Source organism: Maniola hyperantus, chromosome 22, assembly GCF_902806685.2.
Source record: "Maniola hyperantus chromosome 22, iAphHyp1.2, whole genome shotgun sequence".
In the NCBI taxonomy this organism is placed as follows: Eukaryota; Metazoa; Arthropoda; class Insecta; order Lepidoptera; family Nymphalidae; genus Maniola; species Maniola hyperantus.
In genome coordinates this window covers 8,944,947-8,963,639 of record NC_048557.2, presented here as the reverse complement: position 1 = coordinate 8,963,639, position 18,693 = coordinate 8,944,947, and the positions used below count along the sequence as shown (strand labels likewise).

General features: G+C 37.8%; 2 protein-coding genes across 9 annotated transcripts in view; both read left to right on the top strand.

Annotated features, from left to right (window-relative positions):
- Nucleotides 1-1,939: 1,939 nt before the first annotated feature.
- Nucleotides 1,940-15,718, top strand: LOC117993020 (probable protein phosphatase 2C T23F11.1). Of its 5 annotated transcripts, none has more exons than XM_069506094.1 (8): nucleotides 1,940-2,034; nucleotides 3,688-3,881; nucleotides 4,337-4,434; nucleotides 4,830-4,979; nucleotides 5,309-5,489; nucleotides 6,050-6,141; nucleotides 6,683-6,856; nucleotides 10,378-15,718. In XM_069506094.1, exons 1-8 carry the CDS (start codon nucleotides 2,009-2,011, stop codon nucleotides 10,471-10,473), a joined length of 1,011 nt encoding a protein of 336 aa, XP_069362195.1. In that variant the 5' UTR covers nucleotides 1,940-2,008; the 3' UTR covers nucleotides 10,474-15,718. The 5 variants fall into 5 exon arrangements, with proteins under 5 accessions (XP_069362195.1, XP_034836660.1, XP_069362196.1 ...); XM_034980769.2 differs by lacking the exon at nucleotides 10,378-15,718 and adding an exon at nucleotides 7,557-9,201; XM_069506095.1 differs by lacking the exon at nucleotides 1,940-2,034 and adding an exon at nucleotides 2,984-3,120.
- Nucleotides 15,719-18,010: 2,292 nt separating this feature from the next.
- trpl (transient receptor potential-like) overlaps nucleotides 18,011-18,693 on the top strand; it is a 47,198-nt gene continuing 46,515 nt past the window's right edge. For 2 of the 4 annotated variants that reach the window (XM_034980765.2, XM_069506177.1), the window contains exon 1: nucleotides 18,043-18,183. The gene's annotated coding sequence lies outside the window, so the exon portion shown is untranslated. The other 2 variants (XM_069506178.1, XM_069506179.1) reach the window with 2 other exon arrangements.

The window sequence follows — 18,693 nt, the reverse complement described above, 5'->3', positions numbered from 1 at the left end:
TTTAGTTTTTTAAAAATCCTGTGGGAACTCTTAAATTTTCCGGGATAAAAAGTAGCTTATGTCCTTCCCCGGGTTGCAAGCTACCTCTGTACCAAATTTCGTCAAAATCGGTTGAACAGTTAAGCCGTGAAAAGCTAGCAGACAGACAGACAGACAGACAGACAGACAGACGGACAGACAGACAGACAGACACACTTTCGCATTTATAATATTAGTATGGATGGATTTACGCAACTGATTATGTAGGTAGGTACATACTTAGTGTTTTGAAATTATTCGTGATTATTCATTAAGAATGTCACATTTTTGTGCTTGTGTTTCAACCACGTGGATTTCATCATATTTATCATCATCATCAACCGATGGAGACCCACTGCTGGACATAGGTCTTTTGTGGGGATTTCCACACGCCACGGTTTTGCGCCTGCCTTACATGCCTGAGAGTTCTCCATTATCTTCTAAAAGGTGTGTGAAGTCTGCCAACCCGCAATTGGCCAGCATGGTGGACTAAAGCCAACCCTTCTCATACTCTCAGTATGAGATCCGTGCTCTGTAGTGAGCCGGCGCGGCGTTGGGATGATCATGATGGTGTTATAAATAGTTATTACTTATTATTAATAGTCAATTAGTTCAACCTTGAATCTGATGCCATATCGATGTAGTTGAAATCATTTTCGCAGCATAATATTTTGCCGTGCGACTGACGTTTCATTTGTACCTACCTCTACGTACTAACTTTATTTATTGCCTATACTTCATTATCATGATCTATGACCTACCGCTACCTATTAAAGCACTATCATCATCATCATCATCATCATTAACCGATAGATGTCCACTGCTGGACATAGGTCTCTTGTAGATTTCCATACGCGACGGCCTTGCGCCGCCAGCGGCTCCCTGCGACTCGTCTGATGTCGTCCGTCCAACTAGTGGGAGGTCTGCCTTCCGGTGAGAGGGTCGCCATTCCAGCACCTTGAGACCCCAACGTCTATCGGTTGTACGAACTATGTGCCCTGCCATAGCCACTTCAGCTAACCCGTTTGAGCTATGTCGCTTACTCTAGTTCTCCTACGGATCTCTTCATTTCTGATTTGATCACGTAGAGAAACTCCAAGTATAGACGCCATCACGTGCTGAGTGATTTTGAGCTTTCTTATAAGGCCCGTAGTTAGCGACTAGTAGAGAAGCATCATCATCATGATAATCAACCCATCGCCGGTCCACTATTGAGTACAGGTCTCCTCTCAATAAAACGAGAAGAATTTAGGCCATAGGCAGCACGCTAGCCCAGTGCGGATTGGCAGACTTCACACACCTTTGTAAACATTATGGAGAACTGCCCCTATATTCAATGTACTCTGTGGAGAACTGTCAGGCATGCAGGTTTTTAGGGTTCCGTACCTCAAAAGGAAAAAAGGAACGCTTATAGGATCACTTTATTGTCTGTCTGTCTAATCTATAAGGGTACTTCCCGTTGAACTAGAATCATGAAATTTGGCAGGTAGGTAGGTCTTACAGCACAAGTAAAGGGAAAAAATCCGAAAACCGTGAATTTGTGGTTACATCACAAAATAAATCAAAATGTGTTCATGAACTAAAAATTACTTACTTATTTTAAATTTTCAAAGTAAGATAACCATATCAAGTGGGGTATCATATGAAAGGGCTTACTTGTACATTGTAAAACAGATTTTTATTTATTTTTATGCATAATAGTTTTTGATTTATCGCGCAAAACGTCCAAAAAATATGATTGTAGTACAGAACCCTCGGTGCGCAAGTCTGACACGCACTTGGTCGGTATTTTAATTTTAGAAAAGGTTAGGTATCTTACAAGGAGGAATGTTGTACTGGCATGTTGAGGAAATTCTTGTTAAATTGAAATATAAACTTCAGTTTTGAAATTCCTGTCTAAGATGATGTGAAATACTTTATTATTTTTATTTCTATTTTAAGCGTGATTTTTGTTTAATTTTCAGTAAAATCGTGATTGTATGATTTCGCCATGCTTGCGGCTTCAAGAATAATAAGGTTTAACTTTGTACCTACTATTTTATTTCTTTGTAAATCCATCAAATTCAGATTTCTATTGCGACTAGCGATGCGACATTAATAATTTCTCACACCACTCGCTCTAGCGAATGCCTTATTCTTATACAGACCTGCTAGCTGAGGGTAAAGTACGTCATAACATTCCTATGAGTTAGCCGGGTTGTAATGTTGTACTATGGTTGTAGGTACTGAAATCCTGTACGCCAGAGAAATCACGCACTTCATCCGATCCAAATATGTGAAAATACGGATATAAAAAATATCTACGTCATGTCATAAGCTACCATACAAATAGAAACTCAAACAATAGGGGGTAATATTGTCTAGTCTTGGGCGCCCCCAAAACCCGCGTTTCACTCAGGATTCTATTTGCAATACCCTCGCTACGCTCGGGAGTTACTCTACAATCCCTCGTTACGTTTGGTGTTTATAATAATAATAATAATAATAGTTTTTTATTGTCAGGCATAAAACCCATAAACACATTTAAAAATTACAATAAAATAAAATACAATTTACATTACAAAGCATACAAATAAAAATAAAAAATACCGGCGCCCGTGACATAAGGCATTACATTACCTCTATGTTGAATAATCTACTGTTATAATATCTTTTTTATTGGCCGTTTTCTGCGTTGATTTCCTTATTGCTGAGGGCCCGACCCATTTTCATTAATTAGTACATGGTAGGATTGGTAGGGGTTCTCTTGGGATTATAATGCGGTGGCTTTTTTTGAAAATTGCCGCGTAAAATATACTTTTAAAACAAATAGTTTGTTGTGTTAAGTAGGCATATTCTTTGGTGTTTGTCGGCTTTGAGAACTTTGAAAAAAGGCTAGAATCCATAGCCGTAAAAGTAATTAAAAAATTAATAACAATTTTGATTTTTGACATTGACAGTGTATTACTTTACGTTTACTCTATGCATTGACGTTTCATAAGTTGGTTGTGGTTGATATTGATATTTACTGACGCACTTTGTGAATATTTTTCGGGTTTGTGCTAAAATAAATCAGAAAATAAGCCAAGGAAATAGTTAATTTACTCACAGACTTAATATCCAGTAAGTACAGCCTACATTCGATACGTTTCGAACACATAGCGATTGCGTATCGCATGTTTTCAAATAGATAAGTTTGTGTTATGTTTTGTCGTATTATCGCCAATATTGTGTTTAAAAAACTGAATGCTAATATTAGCAAATAGACCAGTGCTCCAGGTGATAAATCGACACAATATAGTTGCTTATTTTTCGTGGAATTATTACATGTTAATTTGTATCTAAAGCACTTTGTTATGACATCAGATATTACTTATTAGTCATGAATGACGGCTTAAATCGGTGTTGTGTTCAATAGAAAGCCGTCTTATAAAGTTAAATACCTTTTCTCCTGAGTGTCATTAATTCTTTTGTAATTAAATATTTGGAATCACCAGCAAAATATTTTGGTAGTGTTATCTAATCTATCTTATATTACATACACTTCAACTTGTGGTATCTGTCCTCAATGAAGTAATTGATGAAAATACCCTTTTAGTCTATAAATGCAGTTAATTAATATTCATGTGATGATACAATCTTTAATAGTTTAGGCAAATAGGTTTACTTCTTACTACTATTTTTTTCCAGTAGAGTAATGGGGCAGACCCTCTCAGAGCCAGTGACTGAAAAGCAGTCGTCCACATGCCAAGACTCGCGCTACCTGGTGGGGTCGTCGTGCATGCAGGGCTGGCGCGTGTCCATGGACGACTCCCACACACAGATACTATCCCTGCCTGACGATCCTGGCACAGCTTTCTTCGCGGTTTACGATGGACATGGGGGTAGGAAGGAATTATATCATTGTCATTATTATGAACCAATAGACGTCCACTGCTGGAAATAGGTCTCTAGTAAGGACTTACACACACCAAAGTCTTGTGCCGCCTGAATCCCATTATAATGCAGACAAGGAATCCTTATTCCTTGTATATTTTGAAATTCCCACAGGATAGGGAATGAGCGAAGCTTTTGTGTATTTACTATACAAAGTGTAAGCAGCACGCTAGCAAAATTGAAGTACTGATGATGCTGAAAAAACAATAAAGCAAATGGTTATTGGCATTGGATTGTGTTTAGGTAGTATAGTTACTTCCTAGCAACCTAAGTTCTTGCTAGCATACTAGTTACATCTTGTATTTTCTAGTTAGTCGTCTAATAATATTTAAGGAATACTAAAAATAAAATATATGTTGTAACTTGTAAAATTACAACATATACTAAATTTTTATTATTTTAGGTGCAAATATAGCAGAATATGCTGGAAAACATCTACACAAATTCATTACTGTACGGCCAGAATATCATCTTGGTAATATTGAAGAAGCATTAAAACAGGTAAACTTGACTCATTCTTAGTTATAAACACAGATTAATAAATTATTTGCCTAGACCACTATTGTTGAAATACGGAAAGTATTATGCTAAGTATTCATTGAATCCAGTTTATCCTGGACAGAACCATGAGGGCTACTTTATTTTACTACAGAACCGCCCCTATAAACTGGGTTTCAGTTATCTAAAATACTGCTTTGATTCCACTTTGTTAGTGTGCTTTCAAATTGTATCAACTGTTAGAAAAATATATTTTAATAAACTTCCCTTTTTAGGGACTATTAGAAAAGAGATGTCAATAAACTTCCCTTATTAGGGACTATTAGAAAAGAGATGTCAATAAACTTCCCTTTTCAGGGACTATTAGAAAAGAGATGTCAATAAACTTCCCTTTTTAGGGTTTCCTAGACATGGACCAAGCGATGCTAGAAGAGGACATGCAAGAGAAGGTAGCGGGCAGCACTGCTGTAGTGGTGATGATAAAAGATAACACACTGTATTGTGCCAATGTTGGTGATTCGCGTGCCATAGCCAGCGTCAGGGGCACGGTAAGTGTTTATATGACTGGACCATAGACTATTAGAAGAGGATATGCTGATGGTGCCATAGACCATGGAGAAGATGCTAGAGAAGGGTGGTCAGCACTGTTGGAGGCGTTGGATTCAGGTGGCGCAATACCTTGGCGTGTGGAAATCCCTACAAGAGTTCAATGTCCAGCAGTAGATGTCTATCCGGTGATAATAATGATGTTAACGTGACTTTTTAGCTGATCCCAGCTTTGCCTGAATGGCATTTTTGAAAAGTGCTTATGTTAGGGATCTATAATATAGAGAAAATCTATCTGATAACAGGGGATGTGTATATTTATATTGTTTAGGTGGAAGTCCTATCGTACGATCACAAGCCGAACAACGAAGAGGAGCTGCGCAGGATCACAGCGGGCGGTGGCTGGGTGCAGCTTAACAGGGTGAACGGCAACCTGGCTCTCTCACGTGCTCTGGGCGACTATATCTTCAAGCGGAACTATCGACTGTCGCCGAGGGACCAAATCGTTACAGGTAACTTTATTTTTAGTTGCAAATCTTAACGAAGAGGAGCTGAGAAGGATCACAGCTGGCTGCTCAACATGGATTTCAACATGGGGTTATTCAAGGAGTGGATCAACATATTCCTAAAAAGCCGGCAACGCATTGATGGTCCCTCTATTGCTGCAAATGTTCATAGACGGTGTTATAACTTAACATCAGGTGACTGGCTTGCTCGTTTGTTCGCTGTTTATATATATATATTTCGGAGATACATTTGGATTTAACTACACATGGTCGTTGTTGATATCCTAATGTATCTCCGAAAGCAGCGGTGGGATTGTCCCTAATCTTTGAAAAAGCTTGAGATAAGCTAATTTTATTGGTTAACTTTGTTTAATTGATAAGAAAAACAACATGGCAGATATCGACAACGACCACATGCTGTTAAATCCAAATGTATCTCCGAAATATATAAAAAAAACGCAGCAGGCAGTCAGAATGTTGCTGGATCGGACGTACGCTTCTGACGACCGCATATTGAAACAAAACGTTTGGTGACAGACTTTTGATCGGATGGCCTATTGTTTCAGCATACCCGGACGTTCAAGTTCGACAGTTGACTGAAGACTGGGAGTTTATAGTCATCGCCTGCGATGGAATCTGGGAGGTGTTGTCCAATGAGGTTTGTACTGAACAATTCTTAAATTAAAAAATTAAAATAAATACAGGTTGATGCAAATTTATTAAAAAATTGCTTCAAATTTGCAGCAAAGCCATAAATAAAAGTGCGCAATTGCAGCGCTACACCCGCGCGTCATTTGATCGATTGAAATTATATGCATACTAACTGATGCTCGCGACTTCGTTCGCGTGGATTTAAGTTGATTTACCGAGATAAAAAGTAGCCCATGTCACTCTGTAGGTCTTTGACTATACCCATGCAAAAAATCACGTCAATCCGTTGCTCCGTTGCAACGTGATTGAAGGACAAACCAACGAGCAAGCGACAGCAAACGACAAGCGAGCAACCGAGCAGACGCATCTGATGTTAAGTGATTACCGCCGCCCATGAACATTTGCAGCACCAGAGGAACTGTCGGTGATGATGAGTTGCCGGTCTTGCAGGAATTTGTTGGTCCGCTCCTTGAATAATCCCATGTTGTAATCTAGTGGGAACACCGCCGATGGGAGTTGATTCCACAGTTTGTGTCATAATTTCTTAGGAGGTCCTGTCGTTCTGTCGAGTGCGGTTACTAAGCGGCTGGGAGCCGGCGGCCGTGTGTGAGGCCTTGATGCAACTCTGCCTGGCCCCTAATTGTGCCACTGGAGGCCTTGGATGCGACAATATGACAGTTTTGATCATTTGCCTGTCTCCGTTCCCGAGGGTTGAGATGGTGGTAAGTTAGCACTTTCGCAGATTTACAAATTAAAAAAAAACTTTAAGAGTTCATTTGGCTCGTTCATAAGAACCCTTTGAAAATAACCTCATATTCAGGACCGCAAAAAAAAAACAGAATACATTGCTACGAAAACCGTCAATGTATTATCTAAAGGATTATCATAGTATTGCATGTTAAAAAAGTCTTGTTTGCATGCTTTTGCATATTGTTAATATTTATTGCATGTGTTTGTTTGTGCATGACATATTAAAAAATGGAATCGCTGCTTTATTTATCATGCATTTAGGTTTTTAATTAAATTTCTTTGAATTTCCGGAATAAAACGTAGCCATGCCATTGAACAGGTATTTAACTGCCAGTACATCCATGCAAAAATCAAGTCAATCGCGTTGCTCCGTTGAGGCGTAGGGCGCTCTCTGTTTCGCAATCCCAGACAAATAATAGAGGCAAAAATCTTAGTGGGCGCCAACCATTTTGATTCACCAACCAATCACAAATGAAACTAGATTTTCTAATTGAAATTCAAATGTTTTTTGAAAACATTTTCGAAGCGAATTTCGAATGTTTTTTGAAAAGTGTTTGTAATTAGTTGGTGGCTCAAAATGGTCAACCCTCATTGAAATTTTCGTCTCTGCCCTATACTGATTTCTCTCGGTGGATAGAGTATAGTTTTTGAACGTTATCTTTTCTTCTGCAGTCGCCGTTCAAATGTCGGGACACATCGTGTGCTAACAAGTATTGGACGATGCCTACCAGACGATTGCCTTAACAGTGACTTTCGTGTAGTTCAAGCTTTAGGAAAAATTATTAAATAAATAAGTACTTCCATTTTAAAATTAATTTGTAGTAATGTAATAACCGTGATGTGTTATTTTCGTAGCTGCATTTTTGTAATATCAAATTAAATTATAAATCTCTACTAAAACTAAACTAAAACGACTGGTCCTTAGGATAACACTAAATTTAGACATGTCAATTTAGTCTAGGGCATTTTAATTCACAACTTGTAGTTAAAAAACTGAAAATTTTGGTTAATTCTACACACTCTCTAAAGTCTAAACTAAACTATTTTTTTTTGCTGACTAACTGAATTGACGGGTCTAAACTCTGATCATGTAAGACTACTTACGTGAGCAAAACTTCCGGGTGTAATCGCGGCTTAATATATGGCTTTTTTTTTGTATGCATGTGTGAAATGTTTGTTTAGTTTTATCATACTCTGTAGCCAGTATAATTATGCTTGTTGCTTTTATAAAAACGCAATCTATACAAATAAGTCCCAAGAGTCCCAATAACACAGTTATTGGGACTCTTGGGATGGGGAAGTTTCTGTTGTAAGTATATTTTTAATTAGTTATTTAACTAATTTGCGAAATTTTAAATAACGTGGCTAATTGTATTGTACGCAATCTCCAAACTAAATTGACAGCAGTGCTGTCCTTTTCCGCAGGGAACATTATGTAAGAGATAGCCATATGTTTAGACCTGTCATTTTTAGTTTAGAGATTCTGTACAAGAGAATTAGGCACCTAAAGTCACGAGATTTGACAGTTTTTTTTTTAATTTTTTAAATTTTGTTGCCATCATAATCAGTACCATTGTATCTAATTCTGTTGAGTACAATCTCTAAACTAAAATCTAGTGCAATCAGTGGCGTGCACAGGGTTTGAAGCCAGGGTAGGCATTAGTTAGGTAGGAACCTGTTTAATGGCAGGTCATAATGAAAAATATGCATTGAGCTATTACAACTGGGGTAAGCAGTGCATTTATGCCTCTATGACCTGCACGCCATTGAGTGCAATCCGCACGGAGGTAGCGTTAGATATGAATGGATAGCAATATTCTTAGAACTGTCATTTTAGTTCAGTTAAAAGATTGTATACAACAGAATTAGCTATGTTATAAGTCCCGCAAATTGCTATTGCGCTGGAACCATGTCTCATTAACACCGAAATGACGTCATTTTGACGTCATTTGACGTATATTTAAGTAAAAATATACCATCAACTCGAAACTTCAGTCTAGTGCTGACGTCACTAAAATGGCAGCCACGCACATTAGCAATTTGCGGGACTGATACAAATCTAATGGAAAAACGCTCTCGCAATTCCGGATACGCAAATTAGTTGAATCAATAATTAAAAATAACTTGAGGTGAATGTTTTATATATTGATCTGGTATGTAGATTGAAATATTATTATATTAATTTCTCATTACTCTTTTTATTTCTTGTTACCACATTTTTTTTGCAATAAACACTCTGTTGTAAAGTATACAGTTCTTTTACTAACTTATTTAAGCTCGTAATAAAAAGCTTATTGAAGTATATAAAGCTGAATTTAAGTCGTTATCAAAAAATTCGGCTCCACTCCACTGTACGTGCGTTTTTTGAAATCTATATAATATCTATATATATATATATATATATATATATATATATATATAAAAGGAAAAGCTGACTTACTGACTGACTGACTGATTGATTGATCTATCAACGCACAGCTCAAACTACTGGGCGGATCGAGCTGTTGTATACAATCTCTAAACCCAATTAAATTGACCGGCCTAAATCTAGTGCTATCTTTTTCCGTAGGGAGCGTCATGAAAGGGATAGCAATATATTTAGACCTGCCATTGTGTACAACATAATTAGAATTAGAGCCTCAATAGCTCAACAGGTAAAGGAGTGGACTGAAAACCGAAAGGTTGACGGTTCAAACCCCGCCCGTTGCACTATTGTCGTACCTACTCCTAGCACAAGCCTGACGCTTAGTTGGAGAGGAAAGGGGCATATTAGTCATTCCCTTCATTAGGGAGTCCCTGGGATCCACCTGGACCACTTTGGAAACCAATGATCTAGAATCTCGATGCATTCTTATAAATATTTAAGTAAATGCATGTTTTTAATGATTGGGTAACTGTTGAAAGGTAAATACATCGGATAAGTTATTTTTATTGAACTTATAGAACCTCAAAAGGAAAAAAGAACTCTTATAGGTTCACTTTCTTGTCTGTCCGTCTGCCTGTCTGTCTTGTCTGTTAAGACTGGTCAAGGGAATCAAAATCTGTAGGGTTATTTTCCGTTGATCTAGAATCATGAAATTTCGCAAGTAGCAATGTCTTATAGCACAAAAAAGTCCGACAACCGTGAATTTGTGGTTACATCACAATAAAAATTACAGTACGCGGCTGAAAGTAATGTACATCGACCTTTAGAAGGAGATAACAGATTTGTAGAGCACTGTCTCTGTCGTTGAAACCGACAAAACGTCATATTATATGTATGAATGACAGAGAACGCTCTACAAAGCCGAAATGTCATTCTAAAGGCCGATGTACATTACTTTCGGCCGTATACTGTAAGTTTTATTTCTTGTACGATGGTACAAGGTACGGAACTCCTCGTGTGTGAATCCGACTCGCACTTGACTGTTTTTATGACTATAGAGCTATAGAATATATATCAATCGTCTTGGTGTTCTGGTTTTTTAAAACTTTTATATTCGTTATATTCCAGAAACCGTTGCCAGAAGAGCAGATGTTGAACAACAAGTTTATGACCAAAATGGAGGACTTACTCTACGTCGAAGAAGAAGAAGAAGATTTGAAGTAGATACCGCAAGAGATTCTGTAAATATTGTATAGATAATAGATAAAGACTCCGTATAAAATGACTTTTCACGCGCCATTTTATCTGTGTCTACTGTCATGTAAAAAGTACACCTTTAAAACAAGGACTAAAATCACAGATATGTCCAGATTTGCAACTAGCGTGCCCCCCTCAGGCCCTCTCGCTCAAGCAGATTTTCTTATTTGTGAAATGTCATTCCTTCTACACTTCACGTTGTTTGCCAAATACTCACGTACAAATATAATTTTGGCAAACAAAAAAAAGTGGCCACGATGATAAGGACAAAACATAATCATTTTGTCACGTTCTAACAAGAGCTTAAATGCATTTAGCTATCTCGCTCTAACAGTAAGTGTCACAATAGGGCTACTTCTAACCTTTCTTTTCTTATATTTCCTTCCTGTCCTTATTCTGAGACTAAAATCGTACGTCTGACATGACATTTGACGCTTGAAGTTAAAATGGTGCGTGAAAAGTAATTTTGTACGCAAAATACCAAAGATTTAAATCGTTACGTATGCCCTGGCACCGAAAAAATAAGTAAGTCCATATAAAATTAGTTCTCACGCGCCATTTTAGCTTTGTGTCAACTGTCATGCCAAAAGTACGGTTCACCTTGGACTATAATCGTACTTTGGACACAAAGTTAGAATGACACGTGAGAACTCATTTTGTGCATTATAAGTTTTCGAGTGCGAGACTCATTTGCGCGAATTCATACGAGCCTTCGCGTTTATTACATGCGTCCACAAGCATCGAGCGAATCTAAAATACGCGCGTAAATCGCGCGCAGTACGCCAGAATCTCGACTTGCGCGTACAACGCGGGTCGCTCGTGCGAGTCGAGGTAAAATACTCCTTGTTGCGTCCAGTTGTTTACGCGCGAACTCAAAGCGAGTACTTTGAGTTCGCGCGTAAACTACATTTTGCTTATGTGGGAGGTCGTCCCACACTGGGCTTGCCGATACGCGGTCTGCACTCCAGAACACAGAACCTCCAACCCGCTGGACTGACGACCTTAAGAAGGTAGCGGGAAGTGGGTGGATGAGGATGGCAGAGGATCGTGTGTGGTGGCGCGCCCTTGGGAAGTCCAGCAGTGGGCGCAAACAGGCTGATTGATTGATTGAGTGAATACAGGCGAAGGTGAATCTAACGATTTAAATCTTTGCCTATGACAGCTGTAAAATATCCAAAAATATGTCGTTTTCAAAATGACGGTAGTTAGTTTGTATATCGGTACGTATACTTCGCTATATATTTTCAAGAAATTTGAGATTCCTACATGCAATTGTGTAGCTGGCAATATGTCGGAAAAATGGCAATAATAATTTGTGCAATATTCTTAGCAAAGGAAATTATTAACTACGCATTTCTTTCTAACATTTATTTACTAATGTAATAGATTATTTTAGAATAGGGATAAATCTAACGGGATTTTGCGCGCGAAAATTCGCGGCTTGAATCCATCTAATAGTATGACATTGAAAAGTGACAGCGGCAATACACGTCAGATCGCAGATCAACGTACACAGATCGCTCGAGCAGTCGTCCAACTGCTCTAACAGTTGACATTTCAACAGAAATCAACTGTCTATTCCGTTCAGACTATTAGTTCGATCGATCGAACAAAGCGGGATAAAAGTCCATTCTGTTCGACTGCTTGGTCTAACAAATCGGAAGCGTTTCCATTCTGTAACTTTTTAAGATTGTTATGTTGTTTCTCTGTTAGAGTGATTGTCGACCAATGTGGAAAAAAAGAATGATATTTTTTTAGTGGATTGAACCTTCCTGAAAGTATGTAGATTACGTTAGTGAAAATAATATGTGGCGGTTGCCACAGATGCAACTAGATGGCGCTATTCAATCGATAACATTTCATGACGTAGTCCCGAACAAATGGACCGCCGACAGTAGTCGCACTAACGGAGTTTTCTGCAATCTGGCCCAGCTGGCGCTACCTAGCACATCTAACCGCTCGGTGGGAGATCTCCCTTTGGTACGGTCGAGCCTGCACACCGCTCCCATACAAATACATTTAATTAACATTCTTTTTTTTGCCGATGATGAAAAATTCCGCATATGTTTTTTACGCTCTTAAAATTTCGCTAGATTTATCCCGTACCTTAAGCTCGTATAAAATATTGTGGGCATAATGTGAGTTATATAATATGGTAAGGCTGGTGTATTTATTTGGTTGCTAGTTATTTAAATGCGCCCAAAGGCAAGTCGAAATATTATATAACTTGTAGTTATAATGGGTCTCCTTACCAGATGCGAATTCACGTCCGAATTTTTCATTGAATAAAGCTGCAAACACATTGCTGTATTGCGGTGTGAAAGTTTAAGTTATGATGGAGTTAAAGATTGCTAAGTTCCTTCATTTCTTGTTTAGATGATTTTTGTTAACTTTTAAGAGTAATTGGCAATACTTATTTAAGAATGTATTAATTTTTTTCTAGTGTTTTGGTCTTAACTGTTAAATTATGCTATATAATTAATATTTATTAAGTATTATGTGATTTTTATATTATTTAATTTAAAATTTTATTTACTTACGTTGTTAAAGTTTGAAATATTTTATGAATTGGCATATAAAAAAAAACGTAAAGTAAAACTAATAAAAGACTTGCATTTATAATGATATTTCAAAAAGAAATTTAGTATATTATTGGGCTCTAATAAAAATTTACACCCTGTGTAACATAAAATTTATATACTTACTAACTAGCTGATGCCCGCGACTTCATCCGCGTGGATTTAAGTTTTTGAAAATCCCGTGGGAAATCTTTGATTTTCCACTATCGTCCTTCAACCTATCTCTATGCCAAAAATCAAAAATCAAGTCGATTGGTTGCCTTAGCTAGGGCGTGAAGGAAGGACAAACAAACAAACAAATTTCAAACCGTGTACATTTTTATTAATAAATGCCTTAACATATTCTGATTGTACTGTTCTTTCTACATAAGCAATTGATATTATTTCTTCCAACCTAGTTTCAAATGTGTCAAATTTTCTTTAGTGCAATGTTCTATCAAAATAACTCTAAAATTACCTCAAATACAACGATTTTAGTAGCATTCATATTTGGGATTTTGTAAGAAACGTAGCGTAGTGTGTTTGTACGTTAGCTTTTAATATAAGAAAGAAAGATTAGAAGCTTAGTTAAATAGTGCACAAAGGAATGCAGTCTTAAGAGCAACGCATACCTTCCTTTTTTTTTGTTTGTCAATTTTTTTTTGTCATCTCAACATGTCGCGGACTATACCTGTAAATCCAGATAAAAGTTTTTCCATACGAATATGAACATTACACAATGAAATTAAAGTTCAGTTTTCTTTAAAACTTGAGCCTTGTTTAGATTTAAGGGCGGTTTCAGACTAGCGTATTTTTTTGCGCGTATACGGTCGTTTCAGCATACGCGCTTACACGCGCGCTACATACGCGCTTCAAAAAACCGGACGCGCGTATACGGGCATATTTCAGCGTGTACGCTCGAACCGGTGCCGGTGGCCCGGTGGGTGGTGGTCTCTCGCGGCTCGCGTTTATACGAGCTTAGAAGCGCGTCAACGCTCGTACGAGTTGAGCGTGTGCCAAAAACGAGCTTATACGCGCGTATAATACGCTAGTCTGAAACCGCCCTAATACTTTCAATTTGAAAAACCGTCAGGTCTTTAATAAAACGATGGCCATTTATAAAAAATCTTGGGAAGCTGTCGCTCTCAAAACGGGTTAGTATGCAAAGAATGCTTTCTTTTTCCATTGCGTCCGACCTACCTACTGCAAACGGATTTTTTTATTATGAAATATTGTAGCTTAAGGATAAAAAAAAGGTTAATGTGTGCGTAGGGTTATCACAGATTATAATAATTGTTAGGATAAATGTAAAAGAATCGAACTTGTATGAATAGTTAAGTATTAAAAAATAACAAAATAGAAATTAGAACATCGATAGATTGCGAGAGAAGTGAAAAATCATTTTTAGTGATTTAAGCAAAGGTGCGTTTTAAGCAAAGCAGATTATGTAACATGTTATAAAACGTTTTGTTATATAACACGTCCATATTGTTTAACATTTAACATTACACAACTTATGTCCAACAAAAATGACATAAAAACCACGAGACATGCTGTAGAAATATGTCATGTGGTCTGGACGCACCTTGACACGTCCACATAGTTTAACGTTGTTATATAACATGTATGAAATGTTATAAAACCATGAAACATGTTATATCACATAGTATGGATTATAGTTAGAGCCACTAGGAAAATTAAAGGTATTTGCAAAATATAATTGTAAAGTGTAAGATCACACTAGAGGCATGTCGCGTGATAAAAAGTCTAAACTAGTTATGTCTACATATTATTATAAAAATAATAAATTTTTTGTGGCGAATGATAAAGAGTACCTAACAAATAGCTCCGTAGTTTATAAGCTGCAATACGATAGTCGCGATCACCTCTAGCTGATACTCTCTCGCTATTGGATAAATTGCAAAGTTGCAGCAAGAATACCATAAATTCACTCAATTATAACAGTTGTCGAGAGAGAGAGTGAGTGAGAAGGCTAGTGAAGGCCAGATCTTTGTTATTTTATAAAAGCTGAAAGTTTCTCTGCGTGTTGACCCAACCATCAGCGACTATGAAGTTTGGATCATGGTGGCTTTGGCAGAAACCAAGTAACAATGTGCACAACCAACCAAGTAACAAGTAATATCGTACGTCAAATTTTAAAGGGTATTTCTTTTCTTTTCTTTGGAATCGTATTGGAAATCACGTCATGCATTGCCAGACAAGTAGATCGTGGCAAACCTCTGCCAGACACCCTTAAACTTAACAATTTAAAAAAGTTAAAAAAAAACTTAAAAAGTTTATTTTTTACCTTGACAAGATTTTTTACACCTTTGTTATCTGTTACCTGCCAAAGCCACCATGATCCAAACTTCGTTATCGCTGGTCCTTCCTCCCAGTGCTGGGGACAATACCTAAGAAACTTTCAGCTTTTATAAAATAACGAAGGTCTGGCCCTCGCGGGCTGTAAGTCCATTGTGATTGAGACACGATAAAATGTTATGTAACAAAAGTCGCTAGTCTGATTTTACGCTTTTAGTAGACGTGGTGTGTAATTTCGTAACATATCTAAGGCACTAGTCAGAGTTTAGTCGAGTAGTGGTGTGTACAGTACCTTGTGTTATTGACTGTGTTGGAATAAAGTTTTACATTTTTTATGTGTGCTGTTTTATTTTTATGAAATCCTAGTCCTCTTTAGCTTATTACACGACTGCCAGAAAAATCGGTCAAGTGCGAGTCGGGCCCGAAATTAGCGCCATACAGCCATGTTTATAGTTTTCATTGCAAGACAGGCTTGCGCTAGACGACAATCTTTAAAACCCTATTTTACCCTTTTACCCCACCCTATTTGTTAGATCAGTCAGCCACCTTTTCCTATCTATATATATAAAATTCAAAGTCCTGACTGACTGACTGACTGACATAGATATCAACGCACAGCCTAAACCGCTGGTCCTAAAGACATGAAAATTTGGAGGGTCTATTCTTTGTGAAGAGTAGGTATCCACTAAGAAAGGATTTTTCGAAATTCCACCCCTAAGTGGATTAAATGGGGGATGGAAGTTTGTATGAAAGTCGGTCATTTTTCAAGTTATTTGCATGAAAATTGGTATTTGGGTTTTCGGTCACAAATGAAGAAATACCGTGTTTCAAGATTTTTGGAAAATTCGCCCATAAGGGTGGTAAAATAGGGGATGTAAGTTTGTATGGGAAAGTTTTAATTATTGATATTATAATTGACTTGAAATTTGGAAAGTAGGTTTTTTCTTGAGGTTAGGTGTCAGCTAAGAAACGACTATGAGAAAATCAATAATTGAGATTATATTCGGACTTGCGCCTTTCTATTGACTTTTACCATTTAGATGTACTGGAAAATCTTATTAGCAGACCGAGCTTCTACAGTACCTACTACCTACCTACCGAACACAACATACCTACCTACAAAAAACAGTCTTTATTACCAAAGAATCAATAAACCATTAAAAATTAAAGTATCTCGTAAAAATGCGGTTAGAATGCTCCAGCATCGACAAACTTTGGACGAAAACATAAAACACTCAATAAAAAGCTTTTTAAAAGTCTGAAATGACCCCTTTTATTGGGAGAGACTTTACAAATTCTTTATGATGCTGAAAGTTGCAGTTTATTTATCGAAACAAAACCCACTCTCTAAGTAGGTAAGTACCTACGGTTATAGTCGTACAAAATGACTTCTCACGCGCCATTTTAACTCTATTTATACTCTATCTACTTATTTTTATGGGTCAACTGTCATGGCAATCACGACTGCGCGATTGCGGTAGAATGACAACTACAATGTCACGATCGCAATAAAATAAAATAAAATTTTTTAAAATGTTTTGTGTATGTTCCCCGATTACTCGAAGACGCCTGGACCGATTTTGAAAATTCTTTTTTTGTTTGAAAGGGTATATACCTACTTAAAAGTTGGTCTCATTTAAATTTGGTGAAGATCTTTATGGGTCAACTGTCATGTCAATAGTACGACTGCGCGATTGCGTTAGAATGACAACTACAATGTCACGATCGCAATCACCTCTGATTGGTTAATGCTCGCTCACTATTGGCTACAATGCATTGTTGCAACAAGAATAGCACAAATTCAGCCAATCACAACAATTGAGATGGTAATAATGATTATGCACGGTTCACCTTAAAAATAAGGACTGAAATCGTACTTTTGACATGTTTGATACAAAAAGTTAAAATGGCGCGTGAAAAGTCATTTTTTATGCATTAGTCTGAAAATCCAGAAAAATCAGTTTTGACGGCCAGTGGTGAAGATTGTGAAATGAGAGGTCCTGGAGGATGGATGGTCGCCGAGGGGATTTCCATCATCATCATCAACCGATAGACGTCCACTGCTGGACAATAGGCCTTTTGTAGAGACTTCCACAATCCACACGCCACGGACAGCCTGAATCCAGCGGCTTCCTGCGACTCGCCTGATGTCCTCCGTCCACCTAGTGGGGGGTCTTCCAACGCCGCGCTTTCCAGTGCGAGGTCGCCATTCCACGTTCGGGATAGACGTTGGGGTCCCGAGGTGCTGGAATGGAGGGGCGTTTTAGTGGGTAGAAATCCCAGTTGACTGTCTCGGCTTTCTGAATCAAATAGCATCTATTCTCTAGAACTGTTGATTGTCAATTCAAATGAATAAAAAAAAACTTTCCTCACATACATCGGATATCTTAAGAAGATGTCCCTCCCCATCAAAAAAGGTGGAGGTCGCTAGGGGTTACGACCTTCAGAAATGAGGGATCCGACGCAGAGAAGCACGTGAAACCCAGCATCACGTTCTCGATAGACTTTGAACAACGTCACAAAACGTGAAAACCTGTGTAAAACCACAACAAATACATCGTGTAGGCTTACTTAATTGGATTATAGGAGAAGGTATATAAGTGAGGGTGGAGGGACATGCTGCAGGAGTGTTGCGCGTCAGCCGTAGCGGCCTGTGAGTAGCTAGCTTTATAAATTACAGTATTATTTTCTTAAGCGTAGTTCACAGTGTGTAGACAGTGTATAACTTACCACATGACAGTTAGGGAACTTGTAACAAAGCGTCGAAGCTTCGACGTCACTGGCACGCGTCAAATGGTAGGTAGGTAGCCCTATACGTACCCTTATTATAAATGCGAACGTGTGTTTGTTTGTTGGTGTATTGGTTTGTTGGCTTGTTGGTTTCTTGGTTTCTTGGTTTGTCCTTCAATCACGTCGCAACGGAGCAACGGATTGACGTGATTTTTGGCATGGGTATAGTCAAAGGCCTGGAGAGTGACATAAGCTACTTTCTATCCCGGAAAACCAAATAGCTCCCACGGGATTTTTGAAAACCTAAATCCACGCAGACAAAGTCGCGGGCTTTAGCTAGTTTTCCCATATATTCCTAAAAAGTACCTACACTAAGAACATAATCATCTTCACGCAACTTTGCCGAAGGAGTTCATCAATTGATAGCCACGAGGCTCGACTTGAATAGAATAGAATAGAAAAGAATAGAATAGAATGTTTTTTATTCATGTAAACTTTTTACAAGTGCTTATGAATAGTCAGGTAGTTGAGTGAATGTAATGAGTCTGTTTTAATAATAAAAAAATGTTACATCAACTTT

Excerpts from the sequence above, each read along its gene's own strand:
- LOC117993020 (XM_069506094.1), top strand. The coding sequence starts at position 2,009 with ATGCTTGCGGCTTCAAGAATAATAAG. Across the intron at positions 5,490-6,049 it reads GAGGGACCAAATCGTTACAG|CATACCCGGACGTTCAAGTT; the intron begins GTAACTTTATTT and ends CTATTGTTTCAG. Across the intron at positions 6,142-6,682 it reads GGGAGGTGTTGTCCAATGAG|GAGGTCCTGTCGTTCTGTCG; the intron begins GTTTGTACTGAA and ends ATAATTTCTTAG.